At 42.7% G+C, this 16555-nt stretch overlaps 1 protein-coding gene across 1 annotated transcript; it reads left to right on the top strand.

Moving 5' to 3' along the window:
• The first annotated feature begins 1738 nt into the window (after positions 1-1738).
• On the top strand, positions 1739-15449 carry LOC109896524 (F-box only protein 24). Its single transcript, XM_031831387.1, has 10 exons — positions 1739-1822; positions 2242-2428; positions 3693-3964; positions 4351-4624; positions 7401-7559; positions 7726-7847; positions 11191-11322; positions 11420-11590; positions 14641-14790; positions 15120-15449. Exons 1-10 carry the CDS (start codon positions 1739-1741, stop codon positions 15447-15449), a joined length of 1881 nt encoding a protein of 626 aa, XP_031687247.1.
• Positions 15450-16555: the final 1106 nt, after the last annotated feature.

Raw genomic sequence — 16555 nt, 5'->3', positions numbered from 1 at the left:
AAAGAAACGTCCCTTTTTCAGGATCCTGTCTTTCAAAGATAATTCGTAAAAATCTAAATAACTTCACAAGCCTGTGGAACGGTCGTTAAGGGTAGTATCAAGAAGGACACTAACAGCTTACAGACGGTAGACAATTAAGGTCACAGTTATGAAAACTTAGGACACTAAAGAGTCCTTTCTATTGACTCTGAAAAACAACCAAAGAAAGATTCCCAGGGTCCCTGCTCATCTGCGTGAACGTGCCTTAGGCATGCTGCGTGGAGGCATGAGGACTGCAGATGTGGCCAGGGCAATAAATTGCAATGTCCGTACTGTGAGACGCCTAAGACAGCACTACAGGGAGACATGACGGACAGCTGATCGTCCTTGCAGTGGCAGGCCACGTGTAACACCTGCACATGATCGGTACATCCGAACATCACACCTGCGGGACAGGTACAGGATGGCAACAACAACTGCCCGAGTTACACCAGGAATGCACAATCTCTCCATCAGTGCTCAGACTGTCCGCAATAGGCTGAGAGAGGCTGGACTGAGGGCTTGTAGGCCTGTTGTAAGGCAGATCCTCACCAGACATCACTGGCAACAACGTTGCCTATGGGCACAAACCCACCGTCACTGGATCAGACAGGCCTGGCAAAAAGTGCTCTTCACTGACGAGTCACGGTTTTGTCTCGCCAGGGGTGATGGTCGGATTCATGTTCATCGATACACCGAGGCCTGTACTCTGGGGCGGGATCGATTTGGAGGTGGAGGGTCCGTCATGGTCTGGGGAGGTGTGTCACAGGATCATCGGACTGAGCTTGTTGTGCTTGCAGGCAATCTCAACGCTGTGCATTACAGGGAAGACCTCCTCCTCCCTCATGGTTCCCTTCCTGCAGGCTCATCCTGACATGACCCTCCAGCATGACAATGCCACCAGCCATACCGCTTGTTTTGTGCGTGATTTCCTGCAAGACAAGAATGTCAGTGCTCTGCCATGGCCAGCGAAGAGCCCGGATCTCAATCCCATTGAGCACGTCTGGGACGTTTTGGATCGGAGGGTGAGGGCTAGGGCCATTCCCCACAGAAATGTCTGGGAACTTGCAGGTGCCTTGGTGGAAGAGTGGAGTAACATCTCACAGCAAGAACTGGCAAATCTGGTGCTGTCCATGAGGAGGAGATGCACTGCAGTACTTAATGCAGCTGGTGGCCACACCAGATACTGACTGTTACTTTTGATTTTGACCCCCCCCCCCCCTTTGTTCAGGGACACATTATTCCATTTCTGTTAGTTACATGTCTGTGGAACTTGTTCAATTTATGTCTCAGTTGTTGAATCCTGTTTTTTTTTAAATATATATCTATCAATTGATTTCCTTTTCTATCAACTGAGTGTATGTATAATGGATGAATATATTGGGAATTATCAGGAAGGTGTCAGCTTGCAAATGTGTTGCCAAAGGGACATGTAAGTGAGATACTATGGCTTATTAGGGGTACACAATAAGTCAAAGTTTAGGATCCACTGGTTCGGAAGGAAACAGAATGAGTCGTCACAATGGGTCATCACCAAAGTTCTACAATCACGCAACAATAGCTTATGATTCCAAAACCAAGTTCACCGTGACGACTTCTAGAACACTGGCTCAAAAGAACAGACATTCTGAAAAATGTACTTCAAATATTTGCACACATGCGAAGGAGGAACCGCTTAATATTTTTAAAAGATCAAATCCAAACATTTTTTTAATAAGAAATGGATGAGAGGCCAAATAAAGAGGCCGGAAAGCTCCGTTCCAACTTTGCGTGTGGATACGACAGAGCTGAGGCGCCACCTAAGGTACGTTGAGATAAGTACAGTATTTCTGAAAGGGAAACTCAGAGATAGAATATTGTAAAAAAGAAAAGTGAAAATGTGTGCTTCTATGTTTCAAGCCAAAGAAGAGAAGGACTAACCCACCAACTGAGGATGCTGTAGAACACTGTATCACTATTCGCTCTTTGCCACCTGAGCTGGTGAGATAACCACATCACACTGTGTGGTAGAGTATCATTTAAAATGGTCAAGTGCAAAGCTAGACTTAATGCACACATTTGATCACATACAGGAAGTGCAACTTTCTCGTTGTTTCATTTGTTACATAAACCGTCAATCTAACTAACCACTGTCAGAACATGGATTTTAACATTGTGCTATGATGGTCTCTGCTGTGTCTCTGCTCATAAACGGATCTCGATCTCCAACCACTCACACCCAAGCTGGAAGAGATTCTGTCCAGAGTGTCAGTCAGTGACGTCATCGCCTTTGGAGCCACTTGCAGCACCTACCACCAGCTGAGCCTAAGCTCCTCCCTCTGGAGACGGCTCTGCCATCGCCAGGCAACGTGGACGCAGCAGCCTTCCGCTGCCCCGCCCAACGACTGGCGAAGGACAGCCATCTTGAAATGTAAGAATAGAGGGAGAGACAGAGTCTGTTGCGCTTTAATCAAATGGATTGTGCTGTGTTTGAATATACGCTGAAATAACATTCAACCATTTCAAATATTTGACTGAGTTACAGTTCATATGAGGAAATCAGTCAATTGAAATAAATTCATGTAGGCCCGAATCTATGGATTTCACATGACTGGGGATACAGATATACACCTGTTGGTCAGAGACACCTTACAAAAACAAACAGAAAAGGCAGGGGTTGTGGATCAGAAAACCAGTCTGCTGTGACCACCATGTGCCTCATGCAGAGCGACACATCTCCTTCACATTGAGTTGATCAGGCTGTTGATTGTGGCCTGTGGAATGTTGTGACACTCCTCTTCAATGGCTGTGCGAAGTTGCTGGGTATTGGCGGGAACTGGAACACGCTGTCATACACGTCGATCCAGAGCATCCCAAACATACTCAATGGGGTGACATGTCTAGTGAGTATGCAGGCCATGGAAGAACTGGGACATTTTCAGCTTCCAGGAATTGTGTACAGATCCTTGTGACATGGGGGCCGTGCATTATCATGCTGAAACATGAGGTGATGGTGGTGGATAAATGACACGACAACGGGCCTCAGGATCTCAACACGGTATCTCTGTGCATTCAAATTACCATTGATAGAATGCAATTGTGTTCATTGTCCTAGCTTATGCCTGCCCCATACCATAACCCCACCACCAGCATAGGGCACTCTGTTCATAACGTTGACATCAACAAACCGCTCGCCCACACCACACCATACATGTGGTCTGCGGTTGTGAGGCCGGTTGGACGTACTGCCAAATTCTCTAAAACAACGTAGGAGTGGCCGTTTATTGTCCCCAGCACAAGGTGCACCTGTGTAATGACCATGCTGTTTAATCAGCTTCTTGATATGCCACACCTGTCAGATGGATGGTTTATCTTGACAAAGGAGAAATGCTCATTAACAGGGATGTAAACAAATTTGTGCACAAAATTTCAGCGAAATAAGTTTTTTTGGGCATATGGAAAATTTCTAGGATCTTTTATTTCAGCTCATGAAACATGGGACCAACACTTTATATGCTGAGTTTATATTTTTTGTTCAGTGTTCATCATCCTTTGACCGCTACGAATGATACCATCACATATGAAAACACTGTCTCCTGAGAAAACAGAAAATGAAACATGAGATCAAATCAACAAAATATAACAATGATCTATTGAATCAGTCCCACTCAAGACCTTCTCTCTACTCCCCACAGACTCCCAGGGCCTCCAGATGCAGCGTTTGGGCAGTGGGTGGTCCCGGACTCCCCAGTGGTGCAGGTCCGGGGGTCCCTCTGTGTCCCTGGCTGTTGTTCCTCCCCTGGCACTGGGCTACAGAAGGTCCCTGCCAACCCGCGACCACCTCCTGCTGTTTGACTACCGGGGCACCGTCTTCCTGCTGCGCAACGCCGCCACATCATCGCTCCGCGGTCACATGACTTGGAGGAGGGCCTCACGCCACACTGTGCTGTGTCAGAATGCCAAAGATGTGAGTGGGGAGGGGTATTCTCACAAGCCATGATCAATTATTTTAGCTAGCCAGTATGTGAGTGGGGGGGGGGGGGGTACAGATTAGCTAGCCAGTATGTGAGTGGGGGGGTACAGATTAGCTAGCCAGTATGTGAGTGGGGGGGGGTACAGATTAGCTAGCCAGTATGTGAGTGGGGGGGTACAGATTAGCTAGCCAGTATGTGAGTGGGGGGGGGGGGGGGTACAGATTAGCTAGGTGGAGGGTAGCACATTGGGTGGGGCACACAACAGGAAGTTAAACTTTAGCTTGAACACTTTATCTCTCTCTCTCTCTCTCTCTCTCTCTCTCTCTGTCTCTCTCTCTCTCTCTGTCTCTCTCTGTTTCTCTCGCTCCTCCACTCATAGTTTGCCGTGGATCCCCGTAGCGACAACTCCTTCCGTCAGTACATATACGTCCTGGTGAGCCGTGCTAACAGTGGTGCAGAGGCCGTACCCCCCAGCTGGCCAAGCACCCCCGGCTCGGCCCCCCCTCTCACCCCTCCGCGGTGTGACTGTGTGGAAGTGTACCAGCAGGACACCAGCCAGAGGGTGTTCCGGATGACCTTTCACCCCTCCCTGACCTTCATACAGCTCCGCCTCACCGGCTCCGAGGTCAACAGGGTCCTGCTGCTGCTCACTGGTCAGTGTCTCTGAACATCGGATGGTCTGATTGGTTGATTGAAAATCCATTCAAATGGGTTTTCAATTGAAAGTTTGATGTGGGGAGTTTTACAACTCAATGCCACACCGTGAATTAAACATCAGGAATTACAATTGATTTAAATATATAGTGCATTCGAAAAGTATTCAGACCTCTTGACTTTTTCCACATTTTGTTACATTACAGCCTTATTCTAAAACTGATTAAATAGTTTTTTCCCCTCATCAATCTACACATTTCTTTTGCACATTTTCACATAAGTATTCAGACCCTTTACTCAGTACTTGAAGCACCTTTGGCATTGATTACAGCCTCGAGTCTTCTTGGGTATGACTCTACAAGCTTGGCACACCTGTATTTGGGGAGTTTCTCCCATTCTTCTCTGCAGATCCTCTCAAGCTCTGTCAGGTTGGATGGGCAGTGTCAATGCACAGCTATTTTCAGGTTTCTCCAGAGATGTTCGATCGGGTTCAAGTCCGGGCCCTGGCTGGGCCACTCAAGGACATTCAGAGACTTGTCTCCCAATCCTCCCTCTTCAAACCTGACTAGTCTCCCAGTCCCCGCTCTTCAGACCTGACTAGTCTCCCAGTCCCCCCTCTTCAGACCTGACTAGTCTCTCAGTCCTCCCTCTTCAAACCTGACTAGTCTCCCAGTCCCCCCTGTTCAAACCTGACTAGTCTCCTAGTCCCCCCTCTTCAAACCTGACTAGTCTCCTAGTCCCCCCTCTTCAAACCTGACTAGTCTCCCAGTCCTCCCTCTTCAAACCTGACTAGTCTCCCAGTCCCCCCTCTTCAAACCTGACTAGTCTCCCAGTCCCCCTTCTTCAAACCTGACTAGTCTCCCAGTCCTCCCTCTTCAAACCTGACTAGTCTCCCATTCCCTCCTATTCAAACCTGACTAGTCTCCCAGTCCTCCCTCTTCAAACCTGACTAGTCTCCCAGTCCCCCCTCTTCAAACCTGACTAGTCTCCCAGTCCTCCCTCTTCACACCTGACTAGTCTCCCAGTCCTCCCTCTTCAAACCTGACTAGTCTCCTAGTCCCCCCTCTTCAAACCTGACTAGTCTCCCAGTCCCCCTTCTTCAAACCTGACTAGTCTCCCAGTCCTCCCTCTTCAAACCTGACTAGTCTCCCATTCCCTCCTATTCAAACCTGACTAGTCTCCCAGTCCTCCCTCTTCAAACCTGACTAGTCTCCCAGTCCTCCCTCTTCAAACCTGACTAGTCTCCTAGTCCCCCCTCTTCAAACCTGACTAGTCTCCTAGTCCCCCCTCTTCAAACCTGACTAGACTCCCAGTCCCCCCTCTTCAAACCTGACTAGTCTCCCAGTCCCCCCTCTTCAAACCTGACTAGTCTCCCAGTCCCCCCTCTTCAAACCTGACTAGTCTCCTAGTCCCCCCTCTTCAAACCTGACTAGTCTCCCAGTCCCCCCTCTTCAAACCTGACTAGTCTTCTAGTCCCCCCTCTTCAAACCTGACTAGTCTCCCAGTCCTCCCTCTTCAAACCTGACTAGTCTCCCAGTCCCCCCTCTTCAAACCTGACTAGTCTCCCAGTCCTCCCTCTTCAAACCTGACTAGTCTCCCAGTCCTCCCTCTTCAAACCTGACTAGTCTCCCAGTCCCCCCTGTTCAAACCTGACTAGTCTCCTAGTCCCCCCTCTTCAAACCTGACTAGTCTCCTAGTCCCCCCTCTTCAAACCTGACTAGTCTCCCAGTCCTCCCTCTTCAAACCTGACTAGTCTCCCAGTCCCCCCTCTTCAAACCTGACTAGTCTCCCAGTCCCCCTTCTTCAAACCTGACTAGTCTCCCAGTCCTCCCTCTTCAAACCTGACTAGTCTCCCATTCCCTCCTATTCAAACCTGACTAGTCTCCCAGTCCTCCCTCTTCAAACCTGACTAGTCTCCCAGTCCCCCCTCTTCAAACCTGACTAGTCTCCCAGTCCTCCCTCTTCACACCTGACTAGTCTCCCAGTCCTCCCTCTTCAAACCTGACTAGTCTCCTAGTCCCCCCTCTTCAAACCTGACTAGTCTCCCAGTCCCCCTTCTTCAAACCTGACTAGTCTCCCAGTCCTCCCTCTTCAAACCTGACTAGTCTCCCATTCCCTCCTATTCAAACCTGACTAGTCTCCCAGTCCTCCCTCTTCAAACCTGACTAGTCTCCCAGTCCTCCCTCTTCAAACCTGACTAGTCTCCTAGTCCCCCCTCTTCAAACCTGACTAGTCTCCTAGTCCCCCCTCTTCAAACCTGACTAGTCTCCCAGTCCCCCCTCTTCAAACCTGACTAGTCTCCCAGTCCCCCCTCTTCAAACCTGACTAGTCTCCCAGTCCCCCCTCTTCAAACCTGACTAGTCTCCTAGTCCCCCCTCTTCAAACCTGACTAGTCTCCCAGTCCCCCCTCTTCAAACCTGACTAGTCTTCTAGTCCCCCCTCTTCAAACCTGACTAGTCTCCCAGTCCTCCCTCTTCAAACCTGACTAGTCTCCCAGTCCCCCCTCTTCAAACCTGACTAGTCTCCCAGTCCTCCCTCTTCAAACCTGACTAGTCTCCCAGTCCTCCCTCTTCAAACCTGACTAGTCTCCCAGTCCCCTTTATGTAATCCATTTTAGAACAAGGCTGTAACGTAACAAAATGTAGGAAAAGTCAAGGGGTCTGAATACTTTCCGTAGACACTGTAAATAGTTTACAAGGTCCCTGACATATAAATGAAAGCCAGTAAATTATCAACTTGTTTCTCTGAATTGTATCTCTCCATTTCCACCCTCAGATTCTGGGAAGGTCTATTCTCTGTCTGTGAATGAGACCCTGTTGAACACGCCCCGTTCCTACACCGTGCAGCTGGCTCTGAAGAAGATCAGCATCTCTCTGCCTCACCTGGCCATCGCTCAGGTCCATTCCAGCTACAGCAGCATCCTCTACCTCACAGGTAAATATCACAGCACAGTTAGCATTGTTTTCTGTGAAAACTCCATTGAAAAGAAGCTTGAGTTCAGTATATGACAGTTTCTGCGTGCAACAATGGTTCTTACATTGCGGTTTTCCATCCATGCTGGTATAAAAATGTGTCATAAATCCCTTTCTCTCTTTCTCAGGTGAGGGTTCAGTCTATTTGGAGGTGCACTCCGTTGGTGTGTATCGTCAGTTCATTGGGACCCAGCAGGGTTACGATCCACATGACATCCACACCCCTCTGCCGCTCTCCCTGCCCTACAAGGTGCAGAGATACATTTCCACCAAACACACATTTGTCCACAGGTACACTCTTAGAGAAAATGGTTCTGAAAAGGGTTCTTCAGCTGTCGCCAGAGGATATTCCAGGGAGAACAGTTTTGGGTTTCAGGTAGAAGTATTTTGGGTTCCATGTAGAACAATTTTGTTATCCTACGGGGACAGCCAAATAACCTTTTAAGGTTCTAGATAGCACCTTTGTGTAGTATACATGGTATATTAGTATACATGGTATATTAGTATATATGGTATATTAGTATATATGGTCTATTAGTATATATGGTATATTAGTATACAGTGTATATGGTATATTAGTATATATGGTATATTAGTATATATGGTCTATTAGTATACATGGTATATTAGTATATATGGTCTATTAGTATATATGGTCTATTAGTATATATGGTATATTAGTATATATGGTCTATTAGTATATATGGTATATTAGTATATATGGCATATTAGTATACATGGTATATTAGTAATATGGTATATGTAGTATATTAGTATATATGGTATATTTGTATACATGGTATATTTGTATACATGGCATATTAGTATATATGGTATATTAGTATATATGGTATATTAGTATATATGGTATATATGGTATATTAGTATATATGGTATATTAGTATATATGGTATATTAGTATATATGGTATATATGGTATATTAGTATATATGGGATATTAGTATACATGGTATATATGGTATATTTGTATACATGGTATATTAGTATATATGGTATATTAGTATATATGGTATATTAGTATATATGGTATATTAGTATATATGGCATATTAGTATACATGGTATATTAGTATATATGGTATATTAGTATATATGGTCTATTAGTATATATGGTATATTAGTATATATGGCATATTAGTATACATGGTATATTAGTAATATGGTATATGTAGTATATTAGTATATATGGTATATTTGTATACATGGTATATTTGTATACATGGTATATTAGTATATATGGTATATTAGTATATATGGTATATTAGTATATATGGTATATATGGTATATTTGTATACATGGTATATTAGTATATATGGTATATTAGTATATATGGTATATTAGTATATATGGTATATGGTATATTAGTATATATGGTATATTAGTATATATGGTATATTAGTATATATGGTATATATGGTATATTAGTATATATGGCATATTAGTATACATGGTATATTAGTAATATGGTATATGTAGTATATTAGTATATATGGTATATTTGTATACATGGTATATTTGTATACATGGTATATTAGTATATATGGTATATTAGTATATATGGTATATTAGTATATATGGTATATATGGTATATTTGTATACATGGTATATTAGTATATATGGTATATTAGTATATATGGTATATTAGTATATATGGTATATATGGTATATTAGTATATATGGTATATTAGTATATATGGTATATTAGTATATATGGTATATTAGTATATATGGTATATATGGTATATTAGTATATATGGGATATTAGTATACATGGTATATATGGTATATTTGTATACATGGTATATTAGTATATATGGTCTAATATATATGGTATATTAGTATATGTGGTATATTAGTATATATGGTTTATTAGTATATATGGTATATTAGTATACATGGTATATATATGGTATATTAGTATACATGGTATATATGGTATATTAGTACATATGGTATATTATGTATATTTGTATATATGGGATATTAGTATATATGGTCTATTAGTATATATGGTCTATTAGTATATATTGTGTATTTGTATACATGGTATATATATGGTATATTAGTATACATGGTATATATGGTATATTAGTACATATGGTATATTATGTATATTTGTATATATGGGATATTAGTATATATGGTCTATTAGTATATATGGTATATTAGTATATATGGTCTATTCGTATACATGGTATATTTGTATACATGGTATATTAGTATATATGGTATTTTAATATATATGGTATATTAGTATATATATGGTATATTACTTAGTATATATGGTCTATTCGTATATAGGGTCTATTAGTATATATGGTATATTAGTATATATGGTCTATTAGTATATGTGGTCTATTAGTATATATGGTATATTAGTATATATATGGTATATTACTTAGTATATATGGTCTATTCGTATATAGGGTCTATTAGTATATATGGTATATTAGTATATATGGTCTATTAGTATATATGGTCTATTAGTATATATGGTACATTTGTATATATTGTATATTAGTATATATTGTATATTAGTATATATTGTCTATTAGTATATATGGTACATTTGTATATATTGTATATTAGTATATATTGTATATTAGTGTATATGGTATATTAGTATATATGGTATATTAGTATATATGGTATATTACTATATATGGTATATTAGTATATATGGTTTATTAGTATATATGGTATATTAGTATACATGGTATATATATGGTATATTAGTATACATGGTATATATGGTATATTAGTACATATGGTATATTATGTATATTTGTATATATGGGATATTAGTATATATGGTCTATTAGTATATATGGTCTATTAGTATATATTGTGTATTTGTATACATGGTATATATATGGTATATTAGTATACATGGTATATATGGTATATTAGAACATATGGTATATTATGTATATTTGTATATATGGGATATTAGTATATATGGTCTATTAGTATATATGGTATATTAGTATATATGGTCTATTCGTATACATGGTATATTTGTATGCATGGTATATTAGTATATATGGTATTTTAATATATATGGTATATTAGTATATATATGGTATATTACTTAGTATATATGGTCTATTCGTATATAGGGTCTATTAGTATATATGGTATATTAGTATATATGGTCTATTAGTATATGTGGTCTATTAGTATATATGGTATATTAGTATATATATGGTATATTACTTAGTATATATGGTCTATTCGTATATAGGGTCTATTAGTATATATGGTATATTAGTATATATGGTCTATTAGTATATATGGTCTATTAGTATATATGGTACATTTGTATATATTGTATATTAGTATATATTGTATATTAGTATATATGGTCTATTAGTATATATGGTACATTTGTATATATTGTATATTAGTATATATTGTATATTAGTGTATATGGTATATTAGTATATATGGTATATTAGTATTTATGGTATATTACTATATATGGTATATTAGTATATATGGTATATTACTATATATGGTCCATGCATGCAGGATTCAAACCTACAACGGAGTTACCTTTGACCTCTGCTAGGTGGTGAAGTGCTCTCTGGGACTGAGCCACTTGTGCCTGCTGGACGATTGTGGCCGAGTCTTCATGCAGGGCAGCAACCGTTACGGACAGCTTGGCACAGGAGATAAGATCGACCGCGGCGAACCCACTGAGGTGTGTGTCTGTGTATGTGTGTCTGTGCTTCCTCCCTTATACACCTTACTGTCCAGTTTCCAGTTGAAACTACATTTCCCCCTCTCCCCTGTTGTAGGTGGTACTGTCCATGACTCCAGTGGAGGTGTGGTGTGGACTGAACCACTCGCTCGCCCTGCTGCAAGGGGAGTCTGGAGTGAAGGAAGTACAGGGCTGTGGCTGTGGAGGAGGCCGCCGACTGCCCGGCTGCTCCAAGGGAAGCGCTGTGTTCATCAAACTGAACATCAAGGTAAAGCTGCACTCTTTGTAATCTCACTCTGGACATTTGATTGGTTAATTATCTAGCTGTTGGATTGGTTCATTTTCTAGCTGTTGGATTGGTTAATTATCTAGGTGTCGGATTGGTTAATTATCTCGGGGGCGGATAGGTAAATTTTCTAGCTGTTTGATTGGTTAATTACAGTTGAAGTTGGAAGTTTACATACACTTAGGTTGGAGTCATAGGCTAATTGACATAATTTGAGTCAATTGGAGGTGTACATGTGGATGTATTTCAAGGCCTACCTTCAAACTCAGTGCCTCTTTGCTTGACATCAAGGGAAAATCCCCCAAAAATTGTAGACCTCCACAAGTCTGGTTCATCCTTGGGAGCAAATTCCAAACGCCTGAAGGTACCACGTTCATCTGTACAAACAACAGTACTCAAGTATAAACACCATGGGACCAGGCAGCCGTCATACTGCTCAGGAAGGAGACGCGTTCTGTCTCCTAGAGATTAATGTACTTTGGTGCAAAAAGTGCAAATCAATCCCAGAACAACAGCAAAGGACCTTGTGAAGATGCTGGAGGAAACAGGTACAAAAGTATCTATACCCACAGTAAAACAAGTCCTATATCGACATAACCTGAAAGGCCGCTCAGCAAGGAAGAGGCCACTGCTCCAAAACCGCCATAAAAAAAAGCCAGACTAGTTTGCAACTGCACATGGGGACAAAGATCTAACTCTTTGGAGAAATGTCCTCTGGTCTGATGAAACAAAAATGTAACTGTCTGGCCATAATGACCATCTTTATGTTTGGAGGAAAAAGGGGGAGGCTTGCAAGCCGAAGAACACCATCCCAACCGTGAAGCACGGTGGTGGCAGCATCATGTCGTGGGGGTGCTTTGCTGCAGGAGGGTCTGGTGTGCTTCACAAAATAGATGGCATCATGAGGTAGGAAAATTATGTGGATATATTGAAGCAACATCTCAAGACATCAGTCAGGAAGTTAAAGCTTGGTCGCAAATGGGTCTTCCAAATGGACAATGACCCCAAGCATACTTCCAAAGTTGTGGCAAAATGGCTTAAGGACAACAAAGTCCAGGTATTGGAGAGGCCATCAGAAAGCCCTGACCTCAATCCCATAGAAAATTTGTGGGCAGAACTGAAAAAGCGTGTGTGAGCAAGGAGGCCTACAAACCTGACTCAGTTACATCAGCTGTCAGGAGGAATGGGCCAAAGTTCACCCAACTTATTGTGGGAAGCTTGTGGAAGGCTACACGACATGTTTGACCCAAGTTACACAATTTAAAGGCAATGCTACCAAATACTAATTGAGTGTATGTAAACTTCTGACCCACTGGGAATGTGATGAAAGAAATAAAAGCTGAAATAGATCATTCTCTCTACTATTATTCTGACATTTCACATTCTTAAAATAAAGTGGTGATTCTAAATGACCTAAGACAGGGAATTGTTACTAGGATTAAATGTCAGGAATTGTGAAAAACTGAATTTAAATATATTTGGCTAAGGTGTATGTAAACTTCTGACTTCAACTGTATCTAGCTAGCTATAGACCTATGTTTGGGATTGACCATCAGGCACTGCGACAGGAGGAGTGGGACGGACGCTGCTCTTTGATGCAGAGTAGCTCACATTTTGCGAGCATGGAGAGGCCAGAGATAGCCAGGCATGGTCATTTGGGTGGCATGGAGAGGCCAGAGATAACCAGGCATGGTAATTTGGGAGCATGGAGAGGCCAGAGATGGTAAATTGGAAGCATGGAGAGGCCAGAGATACCCAGACTAGTAAATTGTGCTCAGGAACAGATGTTGGGTATTGGAGAACGGCCATCAGTGTTTGATCTGCAAACAATACAGAGGATGAAGGCTCTGCATGAGCAAGGTGAATGGATAAACGTGGTTATGGACAGCGAGGAAGAAGGAGAAGAGCCCAGTGCAGAGGGAAGATGTGTGTTGAGGAAGAATGGCACCAAGTACAAACCATATTCTGCTGTCTCAGAAATGTAACCTGATAAGAATGAGGATGAATCACTGTACCTGCGGTGGCAGGTGTAGAGAAGACCTCAGAGTCCCAGCCTCTCCCTTATGGTCATGCAAAAGATGATTCTTGCCCAGTGGGAGTGAAACTTTTGTAGAAAGTGGATCCCTACATTTTGACTGACCCATATGTAGTCTCAGGCTGGGTAGAAAAGAATGTGGATACTGTTCAAATCGGTGAAGGTAGCTTAAATTGGACTTGGTGTTTCTTAGGCCCTGAGGGAGCGAGTGCTTCACATCACAGGCCTCAGGACAAAAAACCTGTGACTTCTCCGGAGCAGGGCGCCTTTGAAAGGAGTGATTACTGGGGTGAGGTGGTGCAACTAAAGTTGAAGATTCCCTGTGTCTGTGACACCTGCCGTTTGGCAAGCGTAGTGAAACTGAGAAGACACCGTTATAGTCCTTTTGAGTTTTCAAGCAGAGTATTTACTTGACCAAGTCATGTTAGGAAATGTCAGTTATTCCAATGAGAGCTTTTGTGCCGAACCCACTGAGGTGTTTCAGATGCCAAGCTTATGGTCATGTTGCAGCAGTGTGGAGGAGGGACATTCCAAGATGTGAGAAGTGTGCAGGAAGGCATGGGACAAAGGAATGTGTAGTATCGGGGGTCAATTGTGGAGATACCCATGTTGCTGGGGATCAGAAGTGCCTGGTGCGAGAGAGACAGGTTGAGGTTGGCAGGGTCAGAGTAGAACAGAAGTTCACATATGCTGAGGCAGTGAAGAGAGTAGAGGATGATGGGTCGAGGGTGAGTAGTTTTGCCTAGGCCAATACAGAGTGATATAATTTGTGCTTCAGCAAGGTTGGCTTCTTAGCATATCAACTGTACTGCAGAAATTAAATATTAATGACAGAAACTAGATGTTGTGGTGCCAGCTGTAGAGAAGTACTCGGGTGTACGAGGTTTTACTGTGGAAGAGTTACACTATGCGTTGAACGAAAGAGTCCCGTCCTCCCATCCTCCCGTCCTCCCATCCTCCCACCCTCCCACCTCCTCCCAGCCTCCCGTCCTCCCAGCCTCCCGTCCTCCCAGCCTCCTGTCCTCCCGGCCTCCTGTCCTACCAGCCTCCCAGCCTCCCGTCCTCCCATCCTCCCGTCCTCCCATCCTCCCAGCCTCCCGTCCTCCCAGCCTCCTGTCCTCCCGTCCTCCCGTCCTCCCAGCCTCCTGTCCTACCAGCCTCCCAGCCTCCCATCCTCCCGTCCTCCCGTCCTCCCATCCTCCCAGCCTCCCGTCCTCCCATCCTCCCAGCCTCCCAGCCTGGTGTAAGATCAGTTAGGGTCAAAGAAGTGGAATGAGGTGTTAAAAAAAAAAAAAATGAAATAGTGGAGGGTTAGTTAAAAAATAAAAAGAATCTAACGTGATCGACCATACACTCCTACACAGTAGGTGGCGGCATGCACAAACTGTGTGAATGCCATAATACCAAAGAAGAAGACCTATATTTGGTACTGTCTTCTTTAACTATTGTATCTGTCCTCTTTCTCTTTTCCCCCAGGTGCCCCGTGCTGCCCGCTCTCTCTGTGCCTCCAAGGACTGCCTCTTCCTGCTCTGTTGCCATGACATCGCCGAGCCCCCGCTGTTCCGCTGCCCCCCTCCTGTAAAGGAGGAGGATGAGGAGGAAAGTGAGGTGGCGAGAGATGAGAGGGAGAGGCTGATCTGGCAACTAGCCCAGCTGAGGGAGTGTGAGAGTCTGAGGCGAAAGGTGGACATCCTCCGCTGGGCTGTGCAGCGACACATGACCATTAACCCCGCCCACAGGGAGTTCCTGGTCCAAGCGCTGATCGCCATCCGGTCCGTGTCTGACGAGCCCAGCAGCCAGTCGTAACCACATTCACCAACAATGCCACTTTTTTCGTCCTAACAGAATGTTTTTTTTAATGCTATATGAAACAATTGTGGCCAAAGACTCCATCCACATTTTGATGTTTTATTTTGCTTAATAAAAACAGCAGCATCAGTGTTTGTGACAAATGTATTAATCCCTTGATCCTGTATCCCTGAATCACGGTTCTGACTAGAGCTAGTACAGCTACGACTGGAAGTGACTTTTTGTAGCTGGTTAGGAGAACTTAGGCAGCAGGGTAGGAGATTTAGGTTAAGGTTAGGATAATTAACGTGGCAGGTTAGGATAATTAACGTGGCAGGTTAGGATAATTAACGTGGCAGGTTAGGATAATTAACGTGGCAGGTTAGGATAATTAACATGGCAGGTTAGGATATTTAGGTTAAGGTTAGGGTAATTAACGTGGCAGTTTAGGATATTTAGGTTAAGGTTAGGGTAATTAACGTGGCAGTTTAGGAGACTTAGGTTAAGGTTAGGATAATTAACCTGGCATGTTAGGATATTTAGGTTAAGGTTAGGATAATTAACGTGGCAGGTTAGGAGAATTAGGTTAAGGTTAGGAAAAGGTTTAGGGTTAGCTAAAATACTCTCCTAACCTGTACTCCTCCAGTGTCACAACCCTGAATCACATTACCGCTTAAGTGCAGAAATCTAGTACAACACCACCGACTAGCGGTGATTTATTTAATAGCGCTTCGTAGAAAATATTGATTAATTGATCATGTTTGACGTAAAGATTGTTTTGAGGATAGACGAAATGTTTTATAATCAAATAGATTGTTCGATCATTAAAATATTTGCTGTAGGCTAGAGAAATAAATAAATGAATATAGACTGACCATTTTTTTGCGGGACAAATGGTGTTCCTTTTTGGAATCCTCATCGCGTAAAACAATGACGCCTTTGCTTTCGTAAAACAACATATTTAGTCGCATGTTTATTTTCATTTTTCAAATTCCTCAAAGCAACCTAGGCTACAGGTGATAGAAGGCCTTTTCCAACCAAAGAACAAACTTTGTTTTAAGCGAAAAATATAGCCCTACTCAAGGTAAAGAAAATTCTATTAATGGAAGTTGATTAATAGGATA

The sequence above is a fragment of the Oncorhynchus kisutch genome, linkage group LG9, assembly GCF_002021735.2.
Source record: "Oncorhynchus kisutch isolate 150728-3 linkage group LG9, Okis_V2, whole genome shotgun sequence".
Classification (NCBI taxonomy): domain Eukaryota; kingdom Metazoa; phylum Chordata; class Actinopteri; order Salmoniformes; family Salmonidae; genus Oncorhynchus; species Oncorhynchus kisutch.
Note: the sequence above shows the minus strand (reverse complement) of the source record. Positions and strands in the feature narration are given on the sequence as shown.